This window comes from Macrosteles quadrilineatus, unplaced genomic scaffold, assembly GCF_028750875.1.
Source record: "Macrosteles quadrilineatus isolate MER2022 unplaced genomic scaffold, UCM_ALF_1.0 Scaffold_6__1_contigs__length_79288215, whole genome shotgun sequence".
NCBI lineage: Eukaryota > Metazoa > Arthropoda > Insecta > Hemiptera > Cicadellidae > Macrosteles > Macrosteles quadrilineatus.
This window is the reverse complement of record NW_026542599.1, coordinates 11,525,914-11,541,037: the sequence shown is the minus strand read 5'-3', so window position 1 is coordinate 11,541,037 and position 15,124 is coordinate 11,525,914. Positions and strand designations below refer to the sequence as shown.

The 15,124-nt window shown below is 34.2% G+C and overlaps 2 protein-coding genes across 2 annotated transcripts; one reads left to right on the top strand and one right to left on the bottom strand.

Annotated features, from left to right (window-relative positions):
• The first annotated feature begins 109 nt into the window (after nt 1-109).
• On the top strand, nt 110-8,284 carry LOC128997264 (UMP-CMP kinase 2, mitochondrial-like). The gene is made up of 6 exons (XM_054422881.1): nt 110-196; nt 924-991; nt 1,787-1,913; nt 3,640-3,838; nt 4,961-5,155; nt 8,131-8,284. The coding sequence occupies exons 1-6, from the start codon at nt 130-132 to the stop codon at nt 8,282-8,284; spliced, it is 810 nt and encodes a 269-aa protein (XP_054278856.1). The 5' UTR covers nt 110-129.
• A 1,374-nt stretch (nt 8,285-9,658) lies between these two features.
• LOC128996600 (UMP-CMP kinase 2, mitochondrial-like) lies at nt 9,659-14,737 on the bottom strand. The gene is made up of 6 exons (XM_054421995.1): nt 14,602-14,737; nt 14,039-14,118; nt 13,275-13,413; nt 11,930-12,131; nt 11,056-11,250; nt 9,659-9,854 (listed from the first exon to the last, which is right to left on the bottom strand). The coding sequence occupies exons 1-6, from the start codon at nt 14,735-14,737 to the stop codon at nt 9,659-9,661; spliced, it is 948 nt and encodes a 315-aa protein (XP_054277970.1).
• Between the last annotated feature and the right edge of the window lie 387 nt (nt 14,738-15,124).

The following is a 15,124-nucleotide window of genomic DNA, read 5'->3' as shown; positions in this document are numbered from 1 at the left end:
CCCTGAACATTTATGTAACTGGCTTAATTCACTTGAGATGTCTAATTATGTTATTAACAAACCTATTAAGCCTAAGCGATAAGATTTTTGTGATAAGCAAAAACAATGTGGTTCTTTTCTAGTTTCAAAATGAATTTATTATCAGTTGTAATTTTATGTGTTCAGGGCATCATTGTGGTATTGGCACAACAATCACGTAAGTCTGATTTAACTAATTGTTGTCTTGATAAATTTATTTTATTCAACACTTTAAAATGTCGGTACTCAAATTTGAAGTTTGTATATATATATTAAGTAGTGGTGTAGTTGTAAATTTTCCTGTGTGGGAACACTCATCATATCTTGGGAAAAATATGGGAAAATAATAAATGTATTGGAGTTTTAGGAAACACCACAGAGAAGTAAGATTCAGAGGAAACATTCAATGGTACACTTATTACAGTACAATAGTACATAATGAAACCCCATTTGATTAAGCTGGCCGGCAAATAGCTGTTTTATGAACATAACTTAAGTGGGAAGTTAGTTAAAACATAGTAGTGTGGCATAAAAATTAAAAAATCCTCATAACTTTGGTTATAATTTAGCTGCAAAATAAGGTGATGAAATCAAATGAAATTGAATAAATTTGTATGATTATGCGATGCGGAAAAAGCTTCCGCATGTGCCTTCTTATTTTTTAAAGGCTAAGGTCCCGTATGAGGAAATGAGGCTAATAATTTATGTCAAGTTTTTAAGAATAGAGCTTTTTCATGCCAGATGTATTTTCATATATGTAAAAAAAAATAATAAATCTATTAACTTTTTGAAGAAAACTATATGAAAATTGTTGTTTAAAAATACAGCAATACTTATTTACCGTATAATGTGAATGGTAAGAATTCACAAAAATGATTTTTACTAATAAGGATAATTATTTTCAGATCTTGGCGATAACATTCCAATATTTTACAATCTAAGACAAGTTCTGGATGTTTTTCATTCAAAAGAAGTAAGTAATTTTGTACTAATATAAGTCTTGCTTGTTAGATATCTAGAGACTGATTTATACCTGCATTTATAATCTATCTATCTATAAATTTAATTCCATAAGCGAATCGATCCCCACGAAATATCTTTAGCTAGGAAAAAGATAGTATGGCTGTTGAGGATTCATTTTAAAGCTTAAGGTTCAAGGATGGTGGGAAAAATATCAGAAGTGTCAAAAATTACCCCTCTGCCCCTCAGGCCGTCAAAGATCGAGTAATTTTCTAATGGATGTACTGCTACAGTGTTTTATAAGCTGTTTTAAATATACCAGCTGATGTACACCATACATGAAACATATGTGTAAATGTTACATATTTGAATGTTTATTGATTTTAGTGTTATGTTTTTAGGTTAGAATGGTAATGCAGTGTTGACATGTATTGCGTTAGGGGAAGACGTGACTAAAATGTGTAAAAAAGTTTGCATATTTAATTTCACTTTGTATACCGTACATAACTAAAAAGCTACTAGCTATAGCTTACTTTAAGCCACTATTCAGTAATACTGCATAGACTTTTGGTAGTAGCTGACTCTTGAACTAATATGGTAGAGGTTGCACTTTAGTTTCTGACATTAACCACTGATGAAACTGATGTTCTAAACTAAACCTAACCTTAACCAAACATGCAGTGTGAGTAAATGTAGGACGGAAACTGAAGTGCAGCCATGGTAGATTTTAAAGTAAGGTTTTTTGCTTAGTTACAATTAAGTATACTGTTAAATTTTATTTGTAAAGTAAAAACATTGGCTTTTTTAGCATGCAGGACGACAAGATACACAACGAATTTTGTATGCTTTTGAAAACTACTGCTTCAGTCAGTACACAAGATCTCCTCCAGGGAAAAGGAAGCCGTTTGTTGTTGTTGAAGGGGATCATAAGACAAGTAAGTTAAACATAGGTTTACATAAGACCTTGCAGGATTACAATATTGTAAAATCAAAATCATTACGTTCAAACTATGATAGCTTACGGTGCAAAAAAGATGTGGAAGTGTACATATGGTTCATTGTCTTTTAGTAAACCCTGTGTTAAAGAATGGAACTGGTATTCTACACCACACCCTCTGTTAGTGGTTCAACCAGTGGCGGTTCCAAGGGGGGGTGGCTAAAGAACCCCATGGAATCCTGGAACCCCTGGTTATAAGATCCCATCTTCCCTTGACAAGGTCCTAGAACCGCCACTGCGCTCAACCGAACTAAGCAGCAACAATTTATCATGAAAATGGTTTGAAAACCGTTTGGCTTGAGAATTTTTAATGACTTCTTTATCAAAGTATATTCTTGTAAGTTGTTGGGTATGTTCATTTCATGTCTTTAAACTCAAACTCAAACTCTTTATTTGCCATATAAAAAAATATTACAAATTTGAGCATGGCTCATGTAACAGATAACAGATAGGCGCGCATGTCAATTATAACTAGAGTGTAAATTAATTATTAAAAAATCAAATATAATGGAGAAGATCTTTCAACACAGTATGTCAATTTTTAGCCAAAATAAAAGAAACGTAAAGTATGTGTCTTTCTCCTCTATACCAGTGTAAAAGAAGAAGAAAATACCCCCGCCGCAGCAAACCTGCCGACTAAGCGAATTTCCATTTGTCTGAATTGATTTTCAGTTAAATATATTTTAATAACATTAGGTTTAACGAGTACCTAGATTTGCTGCTACAAGGAAACTAATAAAGTGTGTTTTTGAGTAAAATATTGATAGCTTAGTAGAAAATAAATAAATTTGCCAAGTTTGATCAAAATATATCCATAAACAAGCAAACTACAACATTTAACAATATTCTCCATAAGAATAACATGGGAATTTTAAATTTACAATTTTTTTAATTTTCTCCGTTACTAATAATCGAACAAAACTACTTTTATATACTAAATTATTTGTTTTTTTAAGCACTTTAAAAAGGTCTAAAGATAAATCGGGAAATTTTGTGTTTTGAGGGTCAAAAGTGAGAAAAACCAATTTTTACCCCATAAAACCCCCCGTAAAGCCCCGTTCCCATGATCCGATCGTGCTGGTTCGCGAACTCATTCAAGTTTATCCCGCTTTACACCTTTAAACCAAATTTCATCAAAATCGGACAAAAATTACTCAAGTTATCGCGTTCACGGACGTATATACAGTATATATAAGTCTATATATATATATATATACATATATAAAAATTTGAACGAATGGTGTTTTTGGCCTCTGTGGACATCAAAATGTAAAAGTAAATCGGTCCCGGGTCTAGGTCTTACCGTGCCACCTACGGTAATAGCTACTTCCCTATAGGGAAATTCGCTAAAACAGGTTTTTCGGGAGAATGCTGGTCAAGTGGTGAAATGTGGGGTTTTATTCACCAAGGTCCTAGGTTCAAATCCTGTCAATGACCTTTTAGTAATTTGATAGTGCCCTGACCCTGGTGAGCAAACAATCAACACTTTGGGAAGCCTGACCCCTCCAGATAAAAAAGTAAAACGCAAAACACTGTAGCTTACTAGTTACCTAAAAAAATATGTTAAAAGTCAACATGTTAACACCACTGGTGTCATTTGATTCCTATTTCCATCAAGTAAATTTATAACGTAGTTTATGTTGTTTTAAACATTGTTCGCTTAGGTACCGACATCATCAGCCGAAGACTAGCCAAGAGGTTGGGCGCGACTTTGCTACAGAATGTTGCCAAGTGCCTGGAGGGGTACAAACGGGTGTTCCCTCAAGGTGACCCGTTACGTCGAGCGTTCTACGGGCTCTCCATGTACGCGGTGGCTCACAAGGCTAAACTGGTCTACCACCGGTTTCCGGTTGTAGCTAACGGGTAAGTTTGTCATTTGACTATTGAAAATTATTCATTTTCCTCTCATTGATTTTCCATCTTTACATATTTAACGGACTTGACCTTATGTGATGAATGGTTATGTTAGACAGTGACATGACCAGGATTTGGACCGATACCAAACAAAAAACATAAAAAATGCCAAAGGCAGTGAAAACACAAATAATAATTAAAGAAAATTTTAAATATACAAATATTTCTGTCCGGTATATGTATAATTTTTAATATATATTCAAGGTTGATGGACCATCATTTGAATCATCATGATCAAAAAGTATAAAGTATTGGTAAACTGCTGCTTGCCATTTTTGATTCTAACCAAAGAGCAAAACACATTTTGTACAATCAATATATATTATTCTAAATATTCAAAGTGTCTCGGATTAAAATTTAAACTCATATACAGCTTTGAACTTTTATAGGGATTTCAGCGTTGTTTAAGAGAACTTTTGATTACTTTGAATGGATTATTCTTCTTCCTTCTTTTAAAAATACTAAAACCGCTGTGGGCACTCCAACTCAAATCAATTCCATCCTCACCAACAAATTATTTGCCGGGATGACTTCTCTATCCTCCTACATGTTAACATTTCCTCCATATCTTTTGGCGTCTTCCACCACTTGTCATTCCATCTTATTCTTGGTCTTTCTAGTCTCCTTCTGTTTGACTTATTCACTATTCACAATTTGCTTATTACAGTATTGCATTTTCTACCTTCTTAATTCTTACAACACCAAACCACCTTCTTACTCCTTACTTAGTTATTGAACTAGTCACTTTCTTCACACTCTTATCATTGCATTTCCCACTTCTTCTTACATGACTGACCATCTCTTTCTCTTCTTGTCACTTGTTTTTTTGTGACCAAGTCCTCTAACACTCATACTTCTTATCTTTGGAGTTTCATCCCCTCTTCTTACACTACCAAGCCTCCTTTATTTACTACCCCCCTTCCATGACCTTATTCTCTCACTTCTTATCACAGACAATTTCCTCCTTCTCTGCTGTTTCTTTAGTCTACTTTTATGAGTCAAGGATTGTACATTTATTTGCACGGAGTTATATTGATTACAATACAGTAACTATGCATTATACCTGTTTAGGTACTGGGTTGAACAAACTGTCTTTGGTGTAGGTAACAAGCACGACACTGTTGAAGACATTCCAACCAGAGGATCTGCTGTGTATACCTGGCCCTCCGATCTTCTCAAACCCGACTTGTTGGTCTACGTCACCTTCCCTGACAACTTCCACAAGAATATTGGGACAACAAGAGCGCCGAACTCATGGAAACAGAGGTAATATTCCTTAAAGTTCTGGTAATCGATGATTCAATTCAGTTATGCCAAGCAATCTTATTATTAATAACAGTTTTGATGCATATTTTAAACTGATTATGAAGCTCAATCTATGAATACAGAGTGTAGCTTGGAGGGATATAATAATAATAAAATCCCATGTAGCACAGATGGTTGGGCCAACGTTGGTAAATTGTGGAGCCACACAGTTGGCCAACGGTAGAAATGTCACCTCTTTAAACTGTTTTCCAGCCAACCATTGTCCAACAATGGCCCAACCATCCAAAAATACTGATGGCCAACTAACCATAACACAACTAATATCCAACCAACCGTTTTATTTCACACAAAATAATAAAGATTTAGTACGAAAAGCATAATTATTAGTTGAGTAAATTGATTAAAATAGTTGATAAAAACAAATTTTGAAAAAAAGCTAGAACAAAATTTTTTTGGCCCAGACGGGTCTCGAACCCGGGTCCTTCGACTTATGAGCCTCTTACCTTACCACTGAGCTATCTGTGATTGTTGATATAGAGAGTTTTCAAGTGGTGAAAGAGTAGCCGACAGTTGCAATAGTCGCAATACTTCAAACATTTTTGATACTACACAGTATAATATGATTATAAGTAGTTATTTTTTTTTTGGAGTTAAAGAGGATACTGGTATTTGAATATAGATTAATTAATTACCGTTAGATTATTAATGCTATTATAATTGACTGTTATATGATTAATTACTCTTTCCCCTTAAATTGTTGCAAATAAGTTAATGAATATTAATTTAAAAAATATTTGCATTATTATAATTATTAAAATTCATTGTTGTAGCCCCGGAACTGTAATATATAAAATATCTGGTTTTACAATACCTTTATCAGTTCCAAAAACTTTTGGAAACTTTTGGAACTGATAAAGGTATTGTAAAACCAGATATTTTATTATAATTATGTTGTGAAAGCTAGACCCAGAGAATGAAAGTCGTGTAAACTCAACTATGGACCATCGTTGGTCCAACAAAAGTATCTTTTGTTGGTCCAACGGAGTGAAAAACGGTTGGACAACGGTTGGCTTGATGTATGATACCCAGCAATTCATATTAATGTATTTCATTAACAATGAACCAATGTTGGTCCACAGTTGTAAATATTGGTTGGCCCAACTACGAGATATACAGTTGGACAACGGTTGGTTGGTTGTGGAAGCTCCAACCAACCATCGACCAACTGTCCCACAGTTGGCCAACGTTGGCCCAACCATCTGTGCTACATGGGATGCCTTTATTTAAAGCGGTCTTCAGTCAAAACTGTACAAGTCACAAACAGTACATTTTACACAATAAAACATAAAACTAGCTTTAATTTGGCCTTAAATGAATTACATGACAGTCTTTTCATATTTCTTGGGAGCGTATTGTATGCCTGGGGTCCAAAGTATGAGAACCCCTTTTTCCCTGTCTCACGCCGCACTCTCGGCATTTCATCAAGCCATCCCGTCTAGTACAGCGTTTCCTAATTGATGTTCGAGGCATAAATTTCCTTTTCAAATAGGGAAGCAAATTAGGAGACGGTGTCTTGTGAACAATCTAAACAGTTTGTAGAAAACATTGTTTTTCCAAAGAAAGCACCTTAGCCTATTTGCGATAGGCAGATATGATCAAACTTCCTCAGATTGAAGACAAACCTTAGGGCTCGGTTTTGCAACCTCGTAAGAAGAACTCTACAGTCAAGAGTAAGACATTCACCAAACAATGGAAGTGCATAGTGAATTATAGGGAAGACTGTTGATCTGATCAATTCTAGCTTAGCAGTGTCAGATATTACCCCTCACAATCAGTGTAAAATTCTTGACCTATTTGAAACTTTATGTAACTAACATGTGAGCGAAAATTGAGTTGAGAAAAATGCTGATGCCTAACACATTAACCGAATCAAACACCAAAAGAGTTTGACCATCCAACTCTACCTTTCCAACAAGACTATTTTTAGGTTGCAAAATGGAAAAGGTAAAATGAAGTATAGTACACTTCAGTTTTAGACCATGATTGTCAGACCATTGCTTTATCCTTAGCAAGTCAGCGTTAATGAGATTGACTGCTTCATGAAAACTAAAAGGGGTGTGGGAAAGAACTAGTAGACAATTATCAGCCTAGGAATGTAAAGTGGAGAATTTCAGAATGCTATTGGGAAAGAACTAGTAGACAATTATCAGCCTAGGAATGTAAAGTGGAGAATTTCAGAATGCTATTGAGGTCATGCAAAAGTATACAATATGAAAAGTATTGGACCCAGACAAGTTCCCTGAGGGACCTCTACCTCTCTTTGAAGCTACTCAGAGCACCTACCATTCACCTTTGTCAGCTGGGATCGGTGACAAAGATATGAGGAAAACCATTTGAGTGTACTCTCATAGAATTTTAGAAACTTGAGCTTTTATATGAGCATGCCGTGATGAACAGAGTCAAAAGCATTTGAATAATCAAGTGACGCCATAAAGCTGTGCAACCTTTGGCCTGAAGAAGCTCATCAGTCATATTGAGAAGAGAAGTGCAGGTGCTGAACCCTCTACGGAAATCTGACTGTGATTCTAAAAGAATATCCGAATCCTCCAGGTAACTCCATATTTAATGGGGGATTAGAACAAATACAATTACCCCCACTGCAGGGAACCTGCAGACTAAAATGGATTTACATCCTCATTGGTATTTCACTTAAATATTCCCTTAAACCTGTCAGATTTATTCCCTGTTTAACATTAGGTTGAATGGATACTTGTAGGTTTGCTGCTACAGGAAATAATATGTGGTTTTTAGTAAAATCCTGTTTTGAGAGCCAAAAATGAGAAACGTCAATTTTTACCCCATTAAATCTTAAGAGCCTGTTTCCATAGTCCGATCATATTTATTTAAACTTGATGTTATTTTAAATATTTAAGAAGTTTGTATTTATGAATTGAGACATAAAGGTTTTTTTTCAGACTTGAATACATTTATCAACAGATTGAGGATCCACCAGTCATCATCAAATCCACGGCACAAGGGTTCGACAACATTACTGCAGAACTGGAAAACACTATCACAGATATGTTCTCAGACACTTTAGATTGTAATTTTACACCAAACGAAATGTGATAAACCTTTTATACTATGTTTCTATATGTTTGTGTTGTTGTTTATTCATCCCTTAACCAATGACAACGAAGTTTTGTAGATATTTCTCTATTAATATTTTTGTTTAAGGTTTACATCCTTTATCATAATGTATTTTCAACTTATGTCAATTTTTACCCAGAATAAAAAAAGAAAAACTGTGTGCTCCTCCTATACCAATGTAAAAAAAGAAAAAAAATGTGTTATGTGCAATCCATATTAAACTCACTAATATGGTCATGCTCGATATGGATTGCACATGGGCGGGATTCGAACCCACTCACTTCTAGAAAGACCTCAATGGTACACTTGTCAGTGCAACACCTTTGGCTGCTCTACTTTGGAAGCGGATTTTTCTGGCCAGGTTACTTGACCTGAAAAGACCCGGCAATTTTTTTAGCTCCCTAACCCATTTACAGTAGCCTACAGTATGCATTTTGCTCTCTATCAGAGCATTAGGGCCATAGCCCATCTGGTGGTGAATGTCTGCAGCCGATATCAAGAATCAAGAATTTATTTGTCATTAGATAATACAGTTACAAGGCTTCGTCAACACATAATTTTTTTGAAAAAGTCAAATTAGGTATTGTTTTTTAATGCATATTTTATATTCGTATCGTTTTTCTTAATTGCAATGACCGCATCAGCACCCTTAATATATAAATAGATATTCTTGTATTTGGCATATAGCTTAAAACCTTTTTTCAAACCCCTAAAAACCTCCTTAGACATGTATAAGGGCAATAAAGCAGTAAAAAAGAAGATTAAGGGGGAATATAACCGTAGGAATACTGGCAAAATAGTCAATGAATCATAAGAAATCATATTTTTAATTCTAGAATACATATTTTTGGTCTAAATGTACAAGGCCATTAGACATTTCATAAGTGTCAAATTAATTTTTGACTTTATATTAAGAAAAAATACTATGCGAGAGGCAAGGGCGCTCGCCCCGTACCCCTATAGGAAATTTTGGCTCTAATTCTAAATATGTTTTTTTTTAAACTGTGCAGTTGCTTTAGAGAACCAAATTCTTATCTTCTGAGATCTCGTCCTACTCCAAATCTTGGACAAAACCATGGAACGGCCTCCTGTTCTATTACAAAGCTGCAGCAAGTCAAAAGTTGTACCGGCCGCAGGCCCGGTCTACCGAAACAGCTGTTGCCCTAAATCATATTGAAGCTTCTGTACACTTTTTTTTTTATATTTACACATTTTTTATTACCTTGGCAAAAGACTGGCTGGTGCGACGTTGCCACACACTAACAGCCTTTTAAGCTATGGAAAAATTAAACTAATAAAACAAGTTATTGTTGTTTAAGGATAGAAAATAAACAGGGTAAGTTCTAATTGCGATTATGATTTTAATATTACATATGTATTATTTTTCCCTGATGAAAGGAACTTCAAATTCCTGAAAAAGAATAGCTTTTTTGTTCCTAAATTTATTTTGATGTACTCTTTCATTCGTTCTAAAGCTTCATCCCATCCCTTTCTGGTTGATATTTCTATTGTTGTCGGGTTTTGTATTCTTTGATAGAACTTTAGAAGCCTGAAAAGATTAAACACAAACCTTTAACAAGGGTTGATATATTTCATCACTAGGGCGTAAAGTGAATCTTTTAAACCCGAGCTCAAGTTTCACGATCGAGGCAAAGCTGAGGTCGGAAATCGAACGAGGGTTGAAAAGACACTTTTTGCCCCTGTGTGATTAACTATATTTTTCAGCGCATTTAAGCAAACATTTATTAATTTAAGTCAACTTTTACAAAACAAAATTATTGTTCATGTAAAGATAACATCTTAAAACGACTTCCAACATGTTTTGAATTTTGCTAATGCAAACAAGCAGCTGTTTAGTATGTGATTCAATTATTTTAGTACATCATTTTCGTACAGTTGTTACTATGGGTTCTAGTTATGTAGCTTGTAGGCTGTAACTATATGGCGCTCCCAGTCGTGTGCGCCAGAACCTATGTTAACTGCAGCACAGCTGACGGTCTATATTTAATTCTTTTTGTCTATGATTATACTATCGATATATCAAACTATTGACAAGAAGGCAACAATGAGCTACAGCCGATTTAACACAATTAATACATACTTTTGATACTTGAAATTTACTGTGATTTACCGTACTGTATTGGATGCTTAAACACCAGAGTATTTATCTTTCTTTAAGCAATGTGATGCTATAGCTGATGCTACTGACTAAAGTCATCTGATTCTTTAGCCTGAATTACCATTGACTATTGGATACTGAAGTAGACAGGGGTGTCTATGAACTATGTTCTTAAAAAAAAAAATGGAACAGCTGGTCCATATAGATGGGGATCTATATGGACCAGCTGTTCCATTTTTTTTAAGAACATAGTTATGTGAGCCATTCACAGACTGTGCTAGTGTCTAAAAATCAATTTTCTGACTTGTCAACGAGATAGTTTAGTGATTTAAAATATGCTATAGCTTACAATTAGTAGTCCTATTCATTTAACTTTGTAAAAAAGTCTACATATTTGACAGAAATCAATTAGTCATTTAAATCAACACAATCTGTTGGTGACTCACTTCAACTATGTCCACTTTGATAGAAAAAACTGTAGACAACTTATACATGGAAATTTCTAGTACTATAAATCGTCAAAGTTAAAATCCCAAACTTAAAATCCCAATGATTGATGCCCAGTTCATCAATGATTTTGTCTTTTTTCACAATCAAACTGGTGTGCACAAATTTTAACTACATCTTTTACCTCGGTTTCCAGTTGTTTGGGGCCCTTGTGGTGATCAGCTGGACGTGCATATCATCAGGAAAGTTGACGTAGAACACTAAATCTGGCTTTGGTAAATCCAACGGCCATAACGAGAAGACAGGATCTCCAGGTTCTGGTATGTCACTGTTGTTAAGGATAGTTGTTATGGCAAAACTTGCTTGATGATTCCAGTAGCTGTGGGAAGATTTGTTATTGAAATAACAAGAACAAATAGTCAAAAAGATGGTATCTGAAAGTTTTGGTTGCCTGCAATAAAATATATGCCAGTACCAGCTAGAACAAAAGAAATTGATTTATTGTTCAAGTAGTAAAGAATCCAAGCAATTGGGAGTTTAAATGTGAATTTTTAATCTCAGAACTAGACTTAGTTACACACTCCAGACATTGAAACAACCACGCGTATGTTCTTCAAAAATCCTATTTTCAAAATTACTTTTTCCCTTTGGTTCATTGGTACTTTTTTTCTTTATTTATTACCAGCTAAACAAGTCTTTTTAACACTCATAAAAAAGGTAAGCAAAACCTTTCTCTCTCCCTTTTGTACTACCACTTTATATCAACCAACCAACTGGAAAACTAAATGCAAACGTAATAAAGACATTGTGTTGAACCAAGTTGAACAGTCAATATTTTAAATCTCTGTGATGCATTTTGCTAAACTCTATTGTTTTTCCTCCATTTCTGTAAAGAATACCTCACACGTCTCTCCTGCTTTACTATTACACTTCAATAAACACCCTGGTCAACAGCATTTCCCTGAGAAGTAGTAATAAAATGATGATTCTTTCATCTGAAACATTTTGACAAATTTGTTGAACTAGATCACATTTGATTGATGTTTACCAAATCTTACTTGGACACGACTACAGGCCAGGTACGCAGTGATTGCATGCTACTACACCCCAAGGCATATACTGCCAAGGCGAAAAAAGCTCTTCGAAGAAGAAGTTCCTTTGTTATGAAAATCTTTCGATATGATTTCAGACAGGGAGGGCACATCCGGTAGTAGGAAGCGCTCAAGATCTTTGAAAACCGTTTGCTGAGAATTGAAGTGCCTGAAACAGTAATTCCACGTCTTGATTAACCAATGGTCAAGTGGCCTTTTAACATACCATGATTTTCATAGATCTTAAGGGTACTTGGCACAACATATTTTGAGTTACAAAAATCATTTACAGTTAAAACAGTTGCAGTGAAGTGGTTGACAATGAAATATTATGTTGTATTATTGAAATCATTAATTCTTCTGATTTTAGCATATTTCCCAGCTGTATATAGCTGTACATTGTTTGTGATTGTCTAACTTATGCTTGAAACTGACAATGTCATGAAATCTTTACTACACCATTTTTGAGCTAACAAATTGACAAAATGAGAATGCTGTATATTTTTCACTACACTAATATGAGTTGAGCTGTTTACGTTATGTGCTTACAACCTGCAAAATATCATATTTTCAATAGCTGTCTATTGCTTACTATTAAAAGTAACATTGTTTACAACCGAAAATTTTCCACTGTCAACAACTTAGTAACCTAAATACATTCTTGCTATCATTTCACCAACTGAAATGAAAGTGCCTGTTCCCTCGTCATTGAAAAGAAGAGCGGAGGAAGTAATTCATGATCTTCTTCCTAAAAAATCAAAGGAGGTATTTAATGTAGAGTACTAGAAATTTTGTTCGTTGCTGGACACGGAAAATGTAGAACGTGGAACCGTAAGTGATGACTTTATGCTGGTTTATTTGTCAAAGGTTTCAAAGGTTAACAAGCCAATGACTTTATTCCGTAGTGTAGTGAAAAGTATCGTTCAAAACTCGAGTGAAAGTGTTTTGCATGTTCTCGACCATTTGAAGTGCTTGACAAGTCTTACACTTCAAACATATGGTACCTCGGACCCCACTTTCCAATCTTGTTATGAAATATAATCAATATCAATATATCAATATTAATATCAATTAGTTAAGATGGGGACGGCGCTATGTGTGTATTTTAACCCAAATATGAGTGAATATATTTTGTATTTATAATTTATTTTGTTTTGCTTCTGTTTATTTTTTAAATTAGGAAATAATCAGCTGCTACCTGTATATTTATTTGGCTGGTTCAGTTTGTCCATTGACTCAAATAAGGTTTGTCCAAAAAACGTCATTGCATGAGATAAGTTTAAAAATGTATAAAAATACAAAACATACTTACTCAGCCTGTGATTCCCATCGAAAACAATGAAAGGGAATCTAGACGATTCCCATTCTTTTTTCTGAAGATCTTTAAAATTGGGACAACATTCACGTTCAAAAGTATCCAAAAGTGCCTTGACACAAGGCATCTGTGCATACTGAAACCAGTAAAATAACAGATGTAGATGTGAATGTGATTGACAAAGAGGACATTTACTAAACATAGGCATTTTAGTTAACTTGCGATACTTAATTACTCTCACATATTTTATTTGATTAAAAAATTGGATTTGCATAAGAGTGGTACTCTTACTCACTTAGAAAACATGCTTTTCCTTACTTTTAGTTTAACTTAGATTGATTCTCATAAAATTATCAATTCCATAGTTTAAGTATTTCTGTATACTTGAATTAAGTATGTTTTTTTTATACAAACAATAACTTTCTCTATCTAAAGCCTCATACAAACCAAGTTTAATCAAAACAGATCCTGGTTGAATTTGATTTTTCCACAAGATTTTAAAAACTATGAAAACTCAAATTGTCTTTCAGTACATTGAGTTCATATATGTATCATTCAGTACATATAATATATGTTCAGTACATGGTGTTTTCTCACAAAAAAGACAAAACAACATAAACTCTATCCAACAACATGATTTTTTTTATGGTTCAGATCAATTAAAAACATTATGTAATTTTAGGTCTAATATATTTTTACGGATATCTATCTCATGGTGTTACTAATTTCATCAAGAGAAGGAAAACCATACATTTATTTACCTTTGGAATTGCAAGGACATTCTTAACATCTTGGAGTGTGTAGAATATTCTGAGATCCCCAGCATCTCTGTACAGCAAGGCTGAAATAAGATAATAATAAAGATAATAAGATTTTCAATTTGGAATACTAGCCGACCCGTGTGAAGCATTCACACTGAATCCTCAAATCCCACTTATTGAGACACAACATAGGCCTACAGTTAATCCTGCATTGTAAGTACATTGTTGATTTTAGTATGGGTCCTTACTTCAGGAATAGAGTCTACGTTTTAAATAATTAACCTTTTCAAAATATAATGTTAAGCTATTTACATTTATACATGTTTACAGGACTTATTTGAACACTAAGTTGTTTGAATAATATGGCCATACACAATTTTTGTTTTGATGGCTTTGCTTTTAAATAATCTTCACTGAAAATCGCAACCTTGACAAAGCCACAAAAACTGATGTGTAAAAAATAGATACTTCCTTCGTTTGCGTCTGTCCATGTGCCTTTTTTAAAGTCATGGCAAAGGTAACTTTTAAGGGAAATTCCTTCTTAGTCAGGTTGTTAGGATTACGGACTATTGTTAGTATGACAGTTTGACCGGAGTCAGCCAACTTCACTTTGCTAGTGTAGGTGCCCAAGTGAGCTACAACCAATCTTGGATCATGCTTAGTTTTCTCATCAACATGATAATAGCATAGATAAATCATACTGAATAGTTGATCATCTCCTTATCATCTCTCTTATCATCTATCTTATCATCTATCTTATCATCTCTCTTTTTATCATCTCCTTTTTAGTTTACGAGGTTAGTACACGAGGTAGTATGAGGTAGTGTATGAGATAGTTTATGGGTTTATGAGGTATCGGACCTAAAGGACTTAATGAGTAAAAAAAAAAAAAAAAAAAAAACTCGAATGGATACAACAGAGCGTTCTACGTCTCTTTGGTAAAGAACCGAATCAAAACTTATGTAAACTGTTTCCAACAAATTTGTAACAAATTGGTAACAAATTTGACACAACATACAAAACATTCACACAACATTCACAACATTCATTGACACCTGTAGTAATGAAAATAGACTGAATTTTTTA

Bases quoted from the DNA above. Each gene is read 5' to 3' on its own strand.
- LOC128997264 (XM_054422881.1), top strand. From the start codon at position 130: ATGAATTTATTATCAGTTGTAATTTTATGTGTTCAGGGCATCATTGTG. The intron at 992-1,786 runs GTAAGTAATTTT...TGGCTTTTTTAG, and splicing joins ATGTTTTTCATTCAAAAGAA to CATGCAGGACGACAAGATAC. The intron at 5,156-8,130 runs GTAATATTCCTT...GTTTTTTTTCAG, and splicing joins CCGAACTCATGGAAACAGAG to ACTTGAATACATTTATCAAC.
- LOC128996600 (XM_054421995.1), bottom strand. From the start codon at position 14,737: ATGATTTATCTATGCTATTATCATGTTGATGAGAAAACTAAGCATGAT. The intron at 13,414-14,038 runs GTAAATAAATGT...TACTGGTTTCAG, and splicing joins ATGTCCTTGCAATTCCAAAG to TATGCACAGATGCCTTGTGT. The intron at 12,132-13,274 runs GTAAGTATGTTT...TTACTGTTTCAG, and splicing joins CGATGGGAATCACAGGCTGA to GCACTTCAATTCTCAGCAAA.